Source organism: Dermochelys coriacea, chromosome 1 (assembly GCF_009764565.3).
Source record: "Dermochelys coriacea isolate rDerCor1 chromosome 1, rDerCor1.pri.v4, whole genome shotgun sequence".
NCBI classification, from domain to species: domain Eukaryota; kingdom Metazoa; phylum Chordata; order Testudines; family Dermochelyidae; genus Dermochelys; species Dermochelys coriacea.
The window spans coordinates 210,037,264-210,053,205 of record NC_050068.2 but is presented as its reverse complement, the minus strand read 5'-3'; the positions used below and the strand labels follow the sequence as shown (position 1 = coordinate 210,053,205).

The following is a 15,942-nucleotide window of genomic DNA, read 5'->3' as shown; positions in this document are numbered from 1 at the left end:
CACAGTGCAAATATTTGTAATAAAATAATATAAAGTGAGTACTGTACACTTTGTACTCCTTTTCTTTTTACAGAATACTTGTGGCACCTTAGAGACTTACAAATTTATTTCAGCATAAGCTTTCGTGAGCTACAGCTCACTTCATCAGATGCATTCAGTGGAAAATACAGTGGGGAGATTTATATACATAGAGAATATGAAACAATGGGTGTTACCATATACACTGTAACGAGAGTGATCACTTAAAGTGAGCCATTACCAGCAGGAGAGTCGGGGGGGGAACCTTTTGTAGTAATGATCAAGGTGGGCCATTTCCAGCAGTTGACAAGAAAGTCTGAGGACCAGGGGGAACTTTGTGTAATGACCCATCCACTCCCAGTCTCTATTCAAGCCTAAGTTAATTGTATCTAGTTTGCAAATTAATTCCAATTCAGCGGTCTCTCATTGGAGAGGCTAAACTATCTAAACTACTACATGCCACAAGGGGCCACAACAGTGGTTCCCTTAACCCACCCAACAATATTGTTAATCTATCCAGCTATACTCTTAGCCCAGCAGAAGAATCTGTTCTATCTTGGGGCCTCTCCTTCTGCCCCTCCACCCCCACGAACATTATACAGTTCTGTGGTGATCTAGAATCCTATTTTCGATATCTTTGACTTGAGGAATATTTCCAACATACCTCTGAACAACATACTAATCCACAGAGACCTTCCTACCAACACTACAAAAAGACGGATTCTGGGTGGACTCCTCCTGAAGGTCGAAACAACAGCCTGGACTTCTACATAGAGTGCTTCCGCCGACATGCACGGGCTGAAATTGTGGAAAAGCAGCATCACTTGCCCTATAACCTCAGCCGTGCAGAACACAATGCCATCCACAGCCTCAGAAACAACTCTGACATCATAATCAAAAAGGCTGACGAAGGACGTGCTGTCGTCATCATGAATAGGTCGGAATATGAACAAGAGGCTGCTAGGCAGCTCTCCAACACCACTTTCTACAAGCCATTACCCTCTGATCCCACTGAGGGTTACCAAAAGAAACTACAGCATTTGCTCAAGATACTTCCTGAAAAAGCACAAGAACAAATCCGCACAGACACACCCCTGGAACTCCGACCAGGGGTATTCTATCTGCTACCCAAGATCAATAAACCTGGAAATCCTGAATGCCCCATCATCTCAGGCATTGGTACCCTGACAGCAGGATTGTCTGTCTATGTAGACTCCCTCCTCAGGCCCTACGCTACCAGCACTCCCAGTTATCTTTGAGACACCACTGACTTCCTGAGGAAATTACAATCCATCGGTGATCTTCCTGAAAACATCATCCTAGCCGCTATGGATGTAGAAGCCCTCTTTACCAACATTCCACACCAAGATGGACTATAAGCCGTCAGGAACAGTATCCCCGATAATGTCACGGCAAATCTGGTGGCTGAACTTTGACTCTGTCCTCACCCATAACTATTTCACATTTGGGGACAATGTATACCTTCAAATCAGCGGCACTGCTATGGGTACCCGCATGGCCCCACAGTATGCCAACATTTTTATGGCTGACTTAGAACAATGCTTCCTCAGCTCTCGTCCCCTAATGCCCCTAATCTACTTGCGCTACATTGATGACATCATCATCTGGACCCATAGAAAAGAAGCCCTTGAGGAATTCCACCATGATTTCAACAATTTCCATCCCACCATCAACCTCAGCCTGGACCAGTCCACACAAGAGATCCACTTGCTGGACACTACAATGCTAATAAGCGATGGTCACATAAACACCACCCTATACTGGAAACCTACTGACCACTATTCCTACCTACATGCCTCCAGCTTTCACCCAGATCACACCACACAATCCATTGTCTACAGCCAAGCTCTACGATACAACCGCATTTGCTCCAACCCCTCAGACAGAGACAACACCTACAAGATCTCTATCAAGCATTCTTACAACTACAGTACACCACTTGCTGAAGTGAAGAAACAGATTGACAGAGCCAGAAGAGTACCCAGAAGTCACCTACTACAGGACAGCCCACAAAGAAAATAACAGAACGGCCACTAGCCATCACCTTCAGGCCCCCAACTAAACCTCTCCAACGCATCATCAGGATCTACAACCTATCCTGAAGGACGACCCATCACTCTCACAGATCTTGGGAGACAGGCCAGTCCTTGCTTACAGACAGCCCCCCAATCTGAAGCAAATACTCAACCAGCAACCACACATCACACAACAGAACCACTATCCCAAGAACCTATCCTTGCAACAAAGCACGTTGCCTAACTGTGTCTACATATCTATTCAGGGGACACCATCACAGGGCCTAATCACAACAGCCACATTATCAGAGGCTCATTCACCTGCACATCTACCAATGTGATATATGCCATCATGTGCCAGCAATGCCCCTCTGCCATGTACATTGGTCAAACTGGACAGTCTCTACATAAAAGAATAAATGGACACAAATCAGACAGCAAGAATTATGCATCCGATGAAGTGAGCGTGTAGCTCATGAAAGCTTATGCTCTAATAAATTTGTTAGTCTCTAAGGTGCCACAAGTACTCCTCCTTTCTTTTATCAGAATTTAACTTCAAAAACGAGTCAGAGAAGTTCAATCTCTTTGGTCACTTCGATTTACAGACCTAAAAGTGGCAATTCTTCAACAAAAAAAACTTCAAAACAGACTCCAACGAGAGACTGCTGAATTGGAATAATTTGCAAACTGATACAACTTAATTTGGCTTGAATAGAGACTGGGGATGGATGGTTCATTACACAAAGTAAAAACTATTTCCCCATGTTTATCCCCATCCCCCACTGTTCCTCAGATGTTCTTGTCACTGCTGGAAATGGCCCACCTTGATTACACTACAAAAGATATTTTCCCCCCACCCCACCCCCCTGCTCTCCTGCTGGTAATAGCTCATCTTAAGTGATCACTCTCATTACAGTGTGTATGTAACACCCATTGTTTCATGTTCTCTATGTATATAAATCTCCCCACTATATTTTCCACTGAATGCATCATGAACAAAAGTGAGCTGTAGCTCACGAAAGCTTATGCTCAAATAAATTTGTTAGTCTCTAAGAGTGCCACAAGTACTTTTTTTTGTGAATACAGACTAACTACAGCTGCTATTCTGAAACCTTTATATTCTGTGTTGTAATTAAAATCATATAATTTGAAAATGTAGGAAAACATCCAAATATTTAATACATTTCAATTGGTATCTATTGTTTAACAGTGCGATTAAAACTGTGATTAATTGTGATTAATTTTTTTGAGTTAATCGCCCGAGTTCCTGCAATTAATCTATAGCCCTAATTTAAAAGTGTGATGTTAGATGGAACTAGATAACTTGATCTCACAAACATCTTATAAGGAGAGCCTAAGTTTTAACTCGACCTTCTTAGCACATTCCAAAGTGCAATTGTTTTATCTTGCCAAGTTTCAGAAGATGTGTTATGAGATCAAATTAGGTTACTCTAGTATTACATTCTTGTCTCAACAAGGTTTGTGATTTATCCCTTCCTTCTGCCAGAGGTGTGAGGAACGCATACCTTTTTATCACAAACGAGAATGCATTGTCAGTTCTAGGCAACTGTGCACCTCTGTTCCCTTTCTGTGATCTAGCAAAGGCCCCACTCTTAAGGTTCCATCTCCCCAGCCTTCACCTCTTTTTGGGCAAAGATATGTCTCTCTCCCTCCCAAACAGGGTATTTCCAGGCTGCAGGGCTCCCTGCCTACCCAGTGAATCCCCAGCATAGACAGACTGCCTCTCCAGGTCTAATCTGGGCTTAGCTTTTCATAGCATTTTGAAAAGGTAATCAATTTGCCATAGATATCACACAGCTCCTTCTAGTACGTACATTTATTCTTAAGGTAAATTATTACAGAGAAAAACAATTAAAAAAAAAAAAAACCCAAAACCTACATTGCTTGTTTATAAGCTTACCAGAGACCACTCTTTTGACTCCAACAAGGGCTCTGGCTGGTGAACCGTATTTCACACCAAAGGGTTTTCCTATGGTTACAAGTTCATATCACCTTGGCTCAGAACAAGCACCTGCTGAATCTGAGGGTCACTCTTTTATCCAGTTTTGGCCTCTGGTCTGTTCTCATGCATAGTGATCAGGCAGACAAGCTTTTCCCCCTCAGGATGCAGCTTCAAAAGGCTGGGTCCAGAGTGAGAAGTTGCCTGCCCCACCTCCCAGGTATTTCCTAGGATCCCACTTAACTTTGTCTAGCACGTTGTTTCAAATAGTCCTTTTGTAGCTCTTAACTCTTCCCAAGGTTTACATTAGTGAGGTCTCCTCTTTAGAGACGGTATGTACTATTTCATAATAATACACAAACATTTGCATTTTAAATACAATGAAACTAAGATGCTTAACTTATTCACTATGATTTTTACAGGATATTGCAGGAAATTGCTGTATTCTGTCTCAGAGTATCTGAAATTGTGTTCCAGAGGAAGCAAGGATCTGGATCTGGTGGATGGGCACTTCTCTGGCCTGGGGTCAGTCAATGTGCTTTTCCTCTAGTGGCTCTTATTCCCAGGATCCCTCAGTAAGACTAGACCAACAAGCTCAGGTTTTAACCGATTTATTCCAACTTGGGCATGTCAATTTTAAGTTTTGGCTCTAGCTTGGGAATCTCTGTAAATGTCCTTCCTGATCTATTATCCAAGATCAAGAAGTCTTCCATCTAGATCTGAAATCATTGAGCCTGTCAGCATGGATGTTGGCTTGTTAAAGCAACTTGGATAGCAGTTATTCCCTGGAAGTGCAATTTAATCCTCCTTACATAGAAGATTTATACTTTGAAATGGTAAAAATTTTCTGAATGAGTGTTTTGTGAAGACTTTAATCCTTCTCAGTCCACCATGCTGTAATTCTAGATAATCTGTTATATCTTGAACAGTCTGGAATTTTTTTGAGTAATGTGAAAGTTCATAGAATATCAGGATTGGAAGGGACTCAGGAGGTCATCTAGTCCAACCCCCTGCTCAAAGCAGGACCAATCCCCAACTAAATTATCCCAGCCAGGGCTTTGTCAAGCCTGACCTTAAAAACCTCTAAGGATGGAGATTCTACCACCTCCCTAGGTAACCCATTCCAGTGCTTCACCACCCTCCTAGTGAAAAAGTTTTTCCTAATATCCAACCTAAACCTCCCGTTCATCTGGCAGTCACATCAGCATTCAAGAATACCTGTATTTGTACATCCTACTTCAAAAGGCTTTTCATAAATTGAGGTCAGATCATCTAGTTTGACCCCCTTTTCCCCCCCTGCCATGATACAGGCTATAGAACCTCCCCAACATAATTCCTAGCATGTACCTTTTAGAAGAACATCCAATATGAGCACCTGGGGAATGGAGGTTGTTCATAACTCTGAACAAAACAATACGGTTGTTCTTTCAAAAGTTTACAGCTGAACATTGACTTAATACAACTTTGAAACTTCATTATGCAGAAGAAAAGTGCTGCTTTTAACCATTTTAATTTAAATGAAACAAGCACAGAAACAGTTTCCTTTATCTTGTGAAGTCTTTTTTTAAACTTTCTTTATTTCCTTAGTAGTGTATGTCTAACACTGTACTGTGCTGTATTTGCTGCTTTTGGTCTTTGCTGCTGCCTGGGTGCATACTTCCGGTCCCAAATGACGTGTGGGGTTGAATGGTCAGTTTGTAACTCTGGTGTTCGTAACTCTGAGGTTCTACTGTATTTAAATATGTTCATGTGTTCATGAACAGCCACCTGGGATTTGAGTCAAGTACTTAAAAAGGGAATCTGTTTGATCCTTGTACATAATGGTTGTAATATCATCTCTCCTTAAAGATCATGGGTAAGATTCTTGAAAAACCAGAGTTTAAGGTTAGGCTCTTCAGGAGAGCTTTTTCTAAGGCACAAATGGCAGCTTGGTGCCAAAGTCCCCTACCAGTGACTTTTCAGTGGAAGTTTGTGCCTTAGAAAATCTCTACCTTTAAATCCTTAGACTCAAGCAAGAGATCTGATTTTTAAAATTGCTGAGTTGCATCTCCCACTGAAATGCTTAGCACTTTAAAAAGTCAGGTCTCTTGGTATCTAAATAAAGATATAAAGCCCAGCTTCAGGGACGCATTTTTGAAAATGTTGACCAGTAGCTATAACATTAGCTTGAAGTGTTTGAGATCCAAAGCCTTATGGCTGACCCGCACATAAATTTTTCATAATGTTAACAGGTTTTTATACTGGCATGCTAATTTTTTTACGAAGATCTGTGATTTGCATTTCAGCCAGTCTATTCATTCACCTATGGGTTTTCCTCAAAACACATTCATTACCAAAAGAAACAAATGTATGTAGTCTGGATGTTGAGGACACTTGGTTATTATCTGTCCAGGATAAATCTTTGCTCAAGCTGCCTAGAGTGCTTGTAGCATGTAGTTCAAATCTAGAGAATAAATGTTCACTGCCAAGATGCTACTTTTCACTAGATATAAGGCAGCTTCAACTGCATGTCTTTTAAGTGCGTCTTTGGAATGCTGCTACTTGCAGCTCCATTTCATCATTTACACAGCATTACTCTTTGGGTATGACTCCTAAAGCCAGTGTCCAATTCGGAAAGCAGTCCTCTAATCTCTGTTATAGGTAGAGCTGATAATACATGTAGTTATACCTCTTTATTCTAGAAGTTTTAGTAGCATATAATTTTGCCAAACTTTGAAATGTATGGGGCTGAATTTTCTTTCAGAAAGTTTCAGAAAAATTACTCAGCTACTTCTACAGATACGGTTAGGGAAAAATAAAGAGCTTTGCTGCTAATTTTTTCCTAACCATTTCCTCGAAGAGCTAGAGCGCCCTCTATAATTTGAGACAAGGACTCAAAATTTAGCAGGGAATCCCATTGTTGAGGTCAGAGAGGGTCTTTTTACTGTCCCCATGAAAATAAAACCTGGTAGAGCCAAGTCATAAGCTTTCGAAAATCCAAGTTTGTGCATGCCTTTAACTGTGCTGAGCTTGTTGGTTGAGTGAAGCAAGGCCCCACGCTCATTTCAGTGTCATTTTTCTTTGTAACACTTAAGTTTTGAACACTGCCTTTGATCACTGGGGTAAAGCATGTGTTCTAGTCCCAACTGTAAGTGGTATTAATTGTGTATTCTTTGACCCTTTTTATTGAGTAAGGCATCATACCTCTGTCCTGTAAGGGAGTCTTCTCTCCCGTTTTACAAGGGAAGCAACCGAGTTGTTGCCCAAGGTCACTTCTGGCAGAGCTGGGGGTAGAACAGCATCTCTAATCGCGCAGACCCAAGACCCATTCATTTAGTCACACTGCCTTTCAGAGTAAGTGCACCAAATCTGTGCGGTCTAAGTGCTAGAGCAAACTCCCTTCCAGAGCCAGGTACCCTGATCCCCAAGGTTCCACTGTGTAGAAAACAGATGCTTAAGCCAGTGGCAAAGTGTTTTCCTCTGCCTCTTGTGGCTGACCTCCTAATATTAATGCTATTGGAGTCGCTCCTTTAGCTTGAGTGGCTATGCCCTGGGCTGGCTCTGTAGGACCTAGGTTGACACGTGGAGGAGTCAGTGTGGTGCCACACACTAGAAAAAAGAAAATCCTTCTAAACTGTCTAGAAACTGCACACAAATAAAGAATATTATGGTTGGAATGCTTGATCTTGTAAAGTTAGGAAACGGCAGAATTAACATGGCCTGTGCAACTTTACTTTGCTCCAGGGTGGTAAGAACTGATTTAAAAAAAAAACAGAATTTGAGATTTAAATTTACTAGAATCTATTAGAGACAAGGTGGGTGCACTAATATTTTTTATTGGATCAACTTCTGTTTCAAGCTACACGGAGCTGCTGCTCTTCAGTGGTGTGACTTGGGGTGCCCAGGACTGAGTCACCTTGTTACCTCCCTGCATCCAGAGAGAGAGAGAGAGAGAGAGAGAGACAGAGAGATGCTGGTGCTTAACTTGGTGTCAGCTCCCTGAGAACACCAACCTATTAGCCACCCAAACAATCTCCTCAGGCAATGCTTTGCAGGCTAACAATGGGTGCGTCTCAGTCCCTGAGCTCCTTTGAAGCATTCCCCTGTGACATCCAGCCCCTGTCTCTGGCTACTTACAGGAATACCAGGTTTGCTTTCCCCAAGGGACAGTGTACGCACCTGTCAAGGCTGATTCCCCACTCTGGCACTTCGAGTGCAGAAGGTGGGGGCCCGTAAGGACTCTAAAAATTAATACTGGCCACTTCAGGCTTGTATTAAACTTCCAAGGTTACAGCTTTTCTCTGACCTTGGATTGGTAGATACTTCCATCACCCACGTGCAAAACCCCTTTGAGAACCCAGGAAGATGCACTTGGGAATCCTTCCTATAGGGTACCCTCAAATCTTTTCATTCCTCTTCCAGAGAAGGGGGGGTGGGGAAAAGGAAGTCAGTTGTTTCCATCAGCTAATTAAACAACATGTGCGGAAACCTCTTAAGACACCCAAATATAATTCTGTTTTTAAAAAAGGTAAGTTTTTTTTTTAAAGAAGAAAATACATCTGGGAACTTAGGCTTTTTCTATATTTAAAAAAACAAACTACAAGGATTAAGCATCAAGAATAGCTCTTTTGAGGTCCATCTTAAAGGTTACAAGCAAAATAAAAGCACCTGGGGGTTAGCACAGAGGAATCCACAAGCCATAAAGAAATAAGAGAGAAACCTAATCGCGTCTTCCTAGACATTTCCTGATCTACTTACATATCTGTGGGTTTGGATGATTTTTCATACCTGGTCCAAGCTTCTCACAGCATAACTGTTCCCTGTCTGCCTCTCCCCAAGAACAACAACTGACAGACAAAAGGGGAGTTTTGTTTCAATTTTAAAAAGTTCTAGCCTTCCCATTGGCTCTTTTGGACAGGTGTCCATTCACTTCCTTTTACCTATGCAGAGCAGTGAGACTTTAACCCTTTACAGGTAGAACAATTAGAGAACTGCTACTGGCTGGCTGAGTGCCCATAAAAGGGAGCTACCCCTTCCCCCCCTTCCTTTATCACAATACCAGTTTGTTCGAGTCATCTGAGAATCAGTTCCCATATATCACATCACAGCACTGAGATATTTATTGTGAAAACAATCAAATTTATTGTCAAGGTTTAAGAGATAATGGAAAGAGGAAGGTTACGTATAAAAAAAAATCTGTACGTACTTTCTAGCGACTAAACTTAAACAGCTTAACCATCTGCCTAAAAACCATTTTATCTTGTCTGAATGTCCTTTGCAGTGCTTCAGATACAGAATAAGAGCTGTCTTTTTGCGTTCTTTGTATCCCTCAAAATGCATATTTGTCCCCAGTGTCAGGATGACCCCCAGGGTATTCCTTGGTGTGACTTCATATGAAACAGGGCTTTTATTGTGTTGGCTTACTGTATGCTTGTACCGAGAGGCAGGACAGTTGAATATGCATCCTTTGTCTGGTAGAAACCTGTTTGTTCAACCTTACCTTGATTCTGACATTTTTCGGAAGATACTTAAAATGTCTGTGTGTGTATTTATAGGTAGGTTTGTGGATGTGGGTACATACACACACGGTATTTATACATATATCTCACACTGATACGAATGACCAGCATGGACCCCAGCTTTTATTGAAGACCTCACATGACATTTTTTATAGATAGATACTATGAAAGCAGGTGTGCTAGGTGTCTGAGTTTGTCAGGAGTTACTGTTACAGAACAGTGAATCCTTTATCAGTTGGCATTGAGGGGTTTTAGGGTCACATTATGTGAATTGCCAAGACGGTGGGGGGCCTGTTCTTATATCTGACTCTGAATGGTGTCTGTCTTCTCTCATACTTCTTGCAGTGAAGTTGATGCAGTCTGAGTTGAATGTGGAAGAAGTAGTAAACGACAGAAGCTGGAAGGTACAGAATAGTCATTGTTTTATTAAGTCTGTGATGTTATCTGTTTAAACTGATGTGTGGACCATAATGCATTGGAGTGTTATGGAGGGGATGAGGGAGAAAAAAGTAGCAGTTCTAGGGAACTGGCTCCAAATGCACACTTCACCTCCCCCTTCTGAAGTTATTAATTTACAGATAAAGAACCCTTCAATTAAAACTGCGAAGGAAAGAATAAAAACAGGCTGAAAGGTGTGCATGAGAGAGATGGGCTTTGACGTACTTCACCTGCAGGTTACCTATTCTAGTCTGATTCAGGTTTGTAGTGACTAAAGTTGTTTCCCTTGTTTGGTGGTTTCTGTGACGTGGAGTTGGTGTACCTCAGTGTAGCTCTTGGGAATAAGTATCTGTTTCAAAAACACCATCACATTTGGCATTATTTGGCCTTCTTGTGAGCCATCTCAGTTGGAGATATCTAGGACTGAGTGGGCTAGGAAGACGAACTCCCCTTCTACCTTTGGAAGGAGCATGTGCATGTCAGGATGGAGGCAACCCTTGTGTGGTGAGGCACTGTGTAGGAGGGAAGTTCTGCTGCCCGTACTATACCAGTTTTGTGGAAAATAGTCCTTCAATTTCTGGGGTGGTTAATTTAGCACCAAGATCATTTTAAAGCCAAGTACTAGAACTTCTGGGCATCTCACTCCTAAGATCCTCTTCTAGTTTCAAATAGGGTAGAAAGCTTTCTTTTGTCCAGTAATCCATATCTCATTCCAGTATTCCCTACAGAAAGGGGATTGATTCTTGAGACACTAATACTGATATCAGGCCAGGCGGCATTATGCTGTCTGTTTCTGGTACTGTGGAGTCAAGTGCCATGCATCCTGTCTAAATCTGAAACTCCCAAGAGTTCCCAAGCACATGCTCTCCCAGCGAAAAAATAACCACTGCGAATGAGGGGTGGTAGCTTTGTGCTCCTGGCAATAAAGACTGTCTGTACTGGCACTTTTCAGCACTAAAACTTTTGTCACTTGGGGGTGTTTTTTCACACCCCGAACGAATAAGTTTTAGCGCTAAAAGTGGCCGTGGTCGACACAGCCGTAGATCTTAAAAGGTAAGAGTCAGGTCTGGTTATTACTTAAGAAATCTCCATGATAACCATATTATTGCAGGAAAAGGTATTGAGTCTGAATCGATACTGAGCCACCACCCCAACTCGATTCTAGGTGTGCTCTTGCCACTTTTCAGGGCTTGTCAGCACACAAACTGGTAATGAAATAACTAACCCAGTTTTAAGTTGTCTCTTTAGTTTTTGGTGCTTAAGCTATTTCAGTTGAGTGTTTTATTTCAAGTTAACTTAAATTGATTTCTATAGTTGCTTATCCCAAGGAACTCCGATTGTTAATTTCTTGTATGAGCCAGTTGTATGGGGTATGAGTCCTCCAATAGGAGAAATGGGAAGGTCATCTGACCTTACTAGTTCTATTTACCAGATTTTAGCCAAGCATGGTGCTGAAGGTGAGTGCTGCAGGTGCTAGTATTGCAGCTGAAGGGGCAGACTGCTATCAAGTAGTCAAAATTATGTTTATCCAAAAACATTGATTTGATTGCAACAGTATACAATAATTCTACAAAGCTTTTACAGACTGGTGTGAATGTAAATTTGCATTTGCATTCCATAAATGTAATTTGCATTTCACCCTCCACTGTAATGCCACACCCCTGGTGTGCAACATGGCATCTGTTGAGCAGCACAGTGATACAACACCAACAGATTAGCTCAGAAAGTAAAGAATAGCTGTATCCAGTTAAAATGCCAAAGTGAATTTAGACTGACAGAATGTAGTACACCAATGTTTTTCCTCTTGTGAAACGTGCCACAGGTTAGTGACCACAAATGGTTATGATCTTAATTTGTCTCATCTGAAAGTGAGCACCTCTAGTGCTATGCCGTCTCTTAGCACCAGGCTGCAGTGTTGGAATACTGGCCTGCAGGGAAGGGGAATAGGCCCAGGGATCTGCGACAGTGGCAATGGTAATTAATGCTGCAAGGTCAGTTGTCAGTCATAGTTTTGACATGTGCACTAGAAAGGGAGAATTGCCAGTTCTGGCCCCAGCTTCTGTTGTGTTGAGGATGCTTATTACAAGGTATGACTCCCTTTTTATTTTGGTCTCCTAGGTATTTAATGAGCGCTGCAGAATTCACTACAAGCCTCCAAAGAGCCAGTGATGCAAGGGTCCTTCCCATGAAGTTGTTCTACAATCATGAGAGCAAAGCTGAAGAGACATGGGGCAAGCTGAGAGAGACCTTTCCAGAACCAGGAGAACCCAGTCTCATTTTGTTTTCAGACTCATCTAGTTAAATCTCACATTCAGCTGATTCTCCTAATTAGAGAAACCAACTCCTATTTTGTACAAAATGTGAAAAACTAATACATTTATAACTATTAAAAAATTTCAGATGAAATGGGATACTACCACTTTCTTGAGTTCCCCAACCCCACAGCAGCCCTAGAAGGGAAAGAGATAATAGAGAATTGTTCCCTCTGTTGTTGCACCAGGGAGGTCTTCCTGTATTACTGCTTTCACTTTTAGCATGGTGGATAAATCTAGTCTACCCTTGAGTGCGACCTGACATGGTCAAAAAATATAACTTTTATAGTTTGAACGAGTTTAGTGCTCAAGCAGTGCTCAAAGTAGGAGGCTAAAGGTTTTGTCTTGAACCATTTACCACAGGAGATAGTTCTGTAAGGTTATAACACAAGACACAGCTTTGCCAGTACACTTCAGTCCTGACCTGCAGACCTCCTATATATCATTCCTCTCTTCTCCAGCCTGGATCTATAATATCTCCTAATGCAGTTCTGGGTTTCTTTTTGAGCAGACACTGCTAACTGGAATAGACTGCATGGTGGCTTTGTGATGGAGACGGGAATGAGACACCCAAATCCTTTTTCACCTATGGCATTTTAACAGTGATGACTGATGAAAGTATTAATGGCAAATTCGCTTTCTGAAGCATCTTTGAACCAGTTGATGAGCATACCAGTGTGGTAGGAGTTGGTGAGGGAAGAACTGCATCTCTAGATTTAAATGTGCTTATTTGTGATATCAGTGAAACTGGCCATAGTGTTTAGTACCTAAACTTTTCTTGGAAGATAAGCATCCTATATAAGCAGCTCAGAATAGTGGGTGTTGAGTGGCTTTCATCACACACAATGCAACTCCCACAAGCTAGGCTATAGGTATTCTGGGGTGGGGTATCCGTCTTCCCTGGTGGAGCTGTTCTACTTTTTATAAATTAAATATTCATTGAAAGCGAGAGTGACTTTATAACCTGGTGGCTCAACGGGTAGTGATCAACGGCTCAATGTCTAGTTGGCAGCTGGTATCAAGCAGAGTGCCCCAGGGGTTGATCCTGGGGCCGGTTTGTTCAACATCTTTATTAATGATCTGGATGATGGGATTAATTGCACCCTCAGCAAGTTCGCAGATGACACTAAACTGGGGGGAGAAGTAGATATGCTGGAGGGTAGGGATAGGGTCCAGAGTGACCTAGACAAATTGGAGGATTGGCCCAAAAGAAATCTGATGAGGTTCAACAAGGACAAGTGTAGAGTCCTGCACTTAGGACGGAAGAATCCCATGCACCGCTACAGGCTGGGGACCGACTGGCTAAGTGGCATTTCTGCTGAAAAGAACCTGGGGATTACAGTGGACGAGAAACTGGATGTGAGTCAGCAGTGTGTCCTCGTTGCCAAGAAGGCCCACGTTGCCAAGAAGCCCCATATTGGGCTGCACTAGTAGGAGCATTGCCAGCAGATCAAGGGAAGTGATTAATCCCCTCTATTTGACACTGGTGAGGCCACACCTGGAGTATTGCGTCCAGTTTTGGTCCCCCCTCTACAGAAGGGATGTGGACAAATTTGAGAGAGTCCAGTGGAAGGCAATGAAAATGATTAGGGGGCTGGGGCACATGACTTATGAGGAGAGGCTGAGGAAACTGGGGTTATTTATTCTGCAGAAGAGAAGAGTTGGGGGGGGGGGATTTGATAGCAGCATTCAGCTACCTGAAGGGGTTTTCCCTAGAGGATGGATCGAGGCTGTTCTCAGTGGTGGCAAGAAGCAATGGTCTCAAGTTGCAGTGAGGGAGGTCTAGGTTGGATATAGGAAACACTATTTCACTAGGAGGGTGGTGAAACACTGGAATGGGTTACCTAGGGAGGTGGTGGAATCTCCTTCCTTAAAAGTTTTTAAGGCCCACTTGACAGAGCTTTGGCTGGGATGATTTAGTTGGTGTTGGTCCTACTTTGAGCAGGGGATTGGACTAGATGACTACCTGAGGTCTCTTCCAACCCTAATATTCTATGATTCTATACCACTCACTGGGTTGGGGGAGATTTGGGTTCAAATCCCTGCTACAAGTCAGGGTAGTGGAGATTTGAATCTGGGTATTGAAGTTTGGTCCCCAGGTCCCTAGGCAGTCCTCAGACTGGACCACCACCCAAGTAGCTCACTGTGACCAGCAGAGAGCATGGGCTGGTGGAGCCTAGCTTACCGGAGGCACGGCCCATGAAGGTGTTTGTGACAGAGTGCCGGGCAACACCCTCTGAGCCAGCAGGCTGGTCACTGTAGCTCCAATTAAAGACTGCAGAATAAACCTCGTTAAGAAGAGCTGTGCCTAATTGGTAGGTGGAGGGGAGCTGGAAGGTTAATTAAGCCATTAGGCAGAGGATACAAAAGGGCACAGAAGGAAGTAGGAGAGGAGAAGCAGACAGTGAGAGGGATTGCTCTTCCTTTCTTGTCTCAGGAGCTGAGGGCTCCCTATGACTGTAGGAGTACAGCTGTATAGTGTACAAGGGTGGTGGGAACCAACATTGTAAACAAATTGCACTGGGTGTTTTACCAGCATAAAGGTCTCTGAGCTGTTTGTGGACTGAAGCAGAGGCAGGAGTGAGTGGGCCCTGCCATACTCCTGATGGGAGGAGATGTTCAGCCTCTCTGATTGGCTCGAATCACTCTTTAAGCCCAAAGGAGGCACAGGAAGTTATCTGGTTGCCTCTTTGAGGGTTTTCCAGGCAGACTTACCCTGGTCTGGCCCTGGGCTGGGAGGTGGGTGGAGAGTGGCTGTGCAATGGAGATGGGAAAAGCTGGATGAATCGCACAGAAGTCACTCTAGAATGTGAGGGAGAAGAAGCTAGGAATGAAGAATGGATGCACATTAGATGACAAGAACAGACACATCTGAAGAAGCAGCAGGAACAAAGGGAACAAAGAGTAGGGTGGGAAACCACAATATTGCCAGTGCCAAATCGCTGAATAAGGAAGTAAAGAGAGGTGAATAAGGAAGTAAAGGTGTGGGGGGGGGGGCAAACCATCCACAGCTGTGAAAATAACATGTAAAGCAAGGACTTTACATGGCAGGATAAAGCTAGGATATCAGTTGTTTTGGTCTAAACCATGTATTCCACCCCCATTGAGATTTTAGGAGTGTCAAAAGTTTGGATATGTGACAAATGTGTGAAGAGGTAAAACAAAATGTGGGAAATGTAGAGGGGAGCATTCATATGAAAACTGTAGAAAAAGCAGACTTAAAATGTATCGAATGTGATAACACAGTACAGTGTATGAAGGATACATGGTACCTAAAGAGGCCAGGGATCTTCAAAGAACAAGAATTATCAACAAGATATCTGGACTTACACAGAAGCTAAAAGCTGCTAAAAAGAATTTAAAGAGACAAGTGAGGAAGGAGAAAACCTATAAGGGAAGGTACCTTTACTACAACATAATGTCACAAAAGGTATGCTATATAAGAGAAATAGAGAAAGATACATTTCTTGAAGAGAGAGAAATTTGTAGCATTTATGATAGAAGTAATAAACTGTACTTAACAAGCAGAAAAGAGAACAGAAAGAATAAAGATTGTATTTAGGGCTGTCAAGCTATTAAAAAAATTAATCTTGATTAATCGATTGATTAAAAAAATAATTGTAGCTAATTGCACTGTTAATAATAGAATACCATTTATTTAAATAGTTTTGGATATTTTC

General features: G+C 42.4%; 1 protein-coding gene across 2 annotated transcripts in view; it reads left to right on the top strand.

Annotated features, from left to right (window-relative positions):
- The window catches only part of MIX23 (mitochondrial matrix import factor 23), a 31,330-nt gene extending 18,977 nt beyond the window's left edge, over positions 1-12,353 (top strand). Inside the window, exons 4-5 of one of the 2 annotated variants that reach the window (XM_038388071.2) lie at positions 9,858-9,916; positions 12,069-12,353. In XM_038388071.2, coding sequence (XP_038243999.1) covers positions 9,858-9,916; positions 12,069-12,119 — 110 coding nt within the window. In that variant the 3' untranslated portion in view covers positions 12,120-12,353. The remainder of the gene's footprint in view (positions 1-9,857; positions 9,917-12,068) is intronic. The other variant, XM_038388070.2, reaches the window with a different exon arrangement.
- The last annotated feature ends 3,589 nt before the right edge of the window (positions 12,354-15,942 follow it).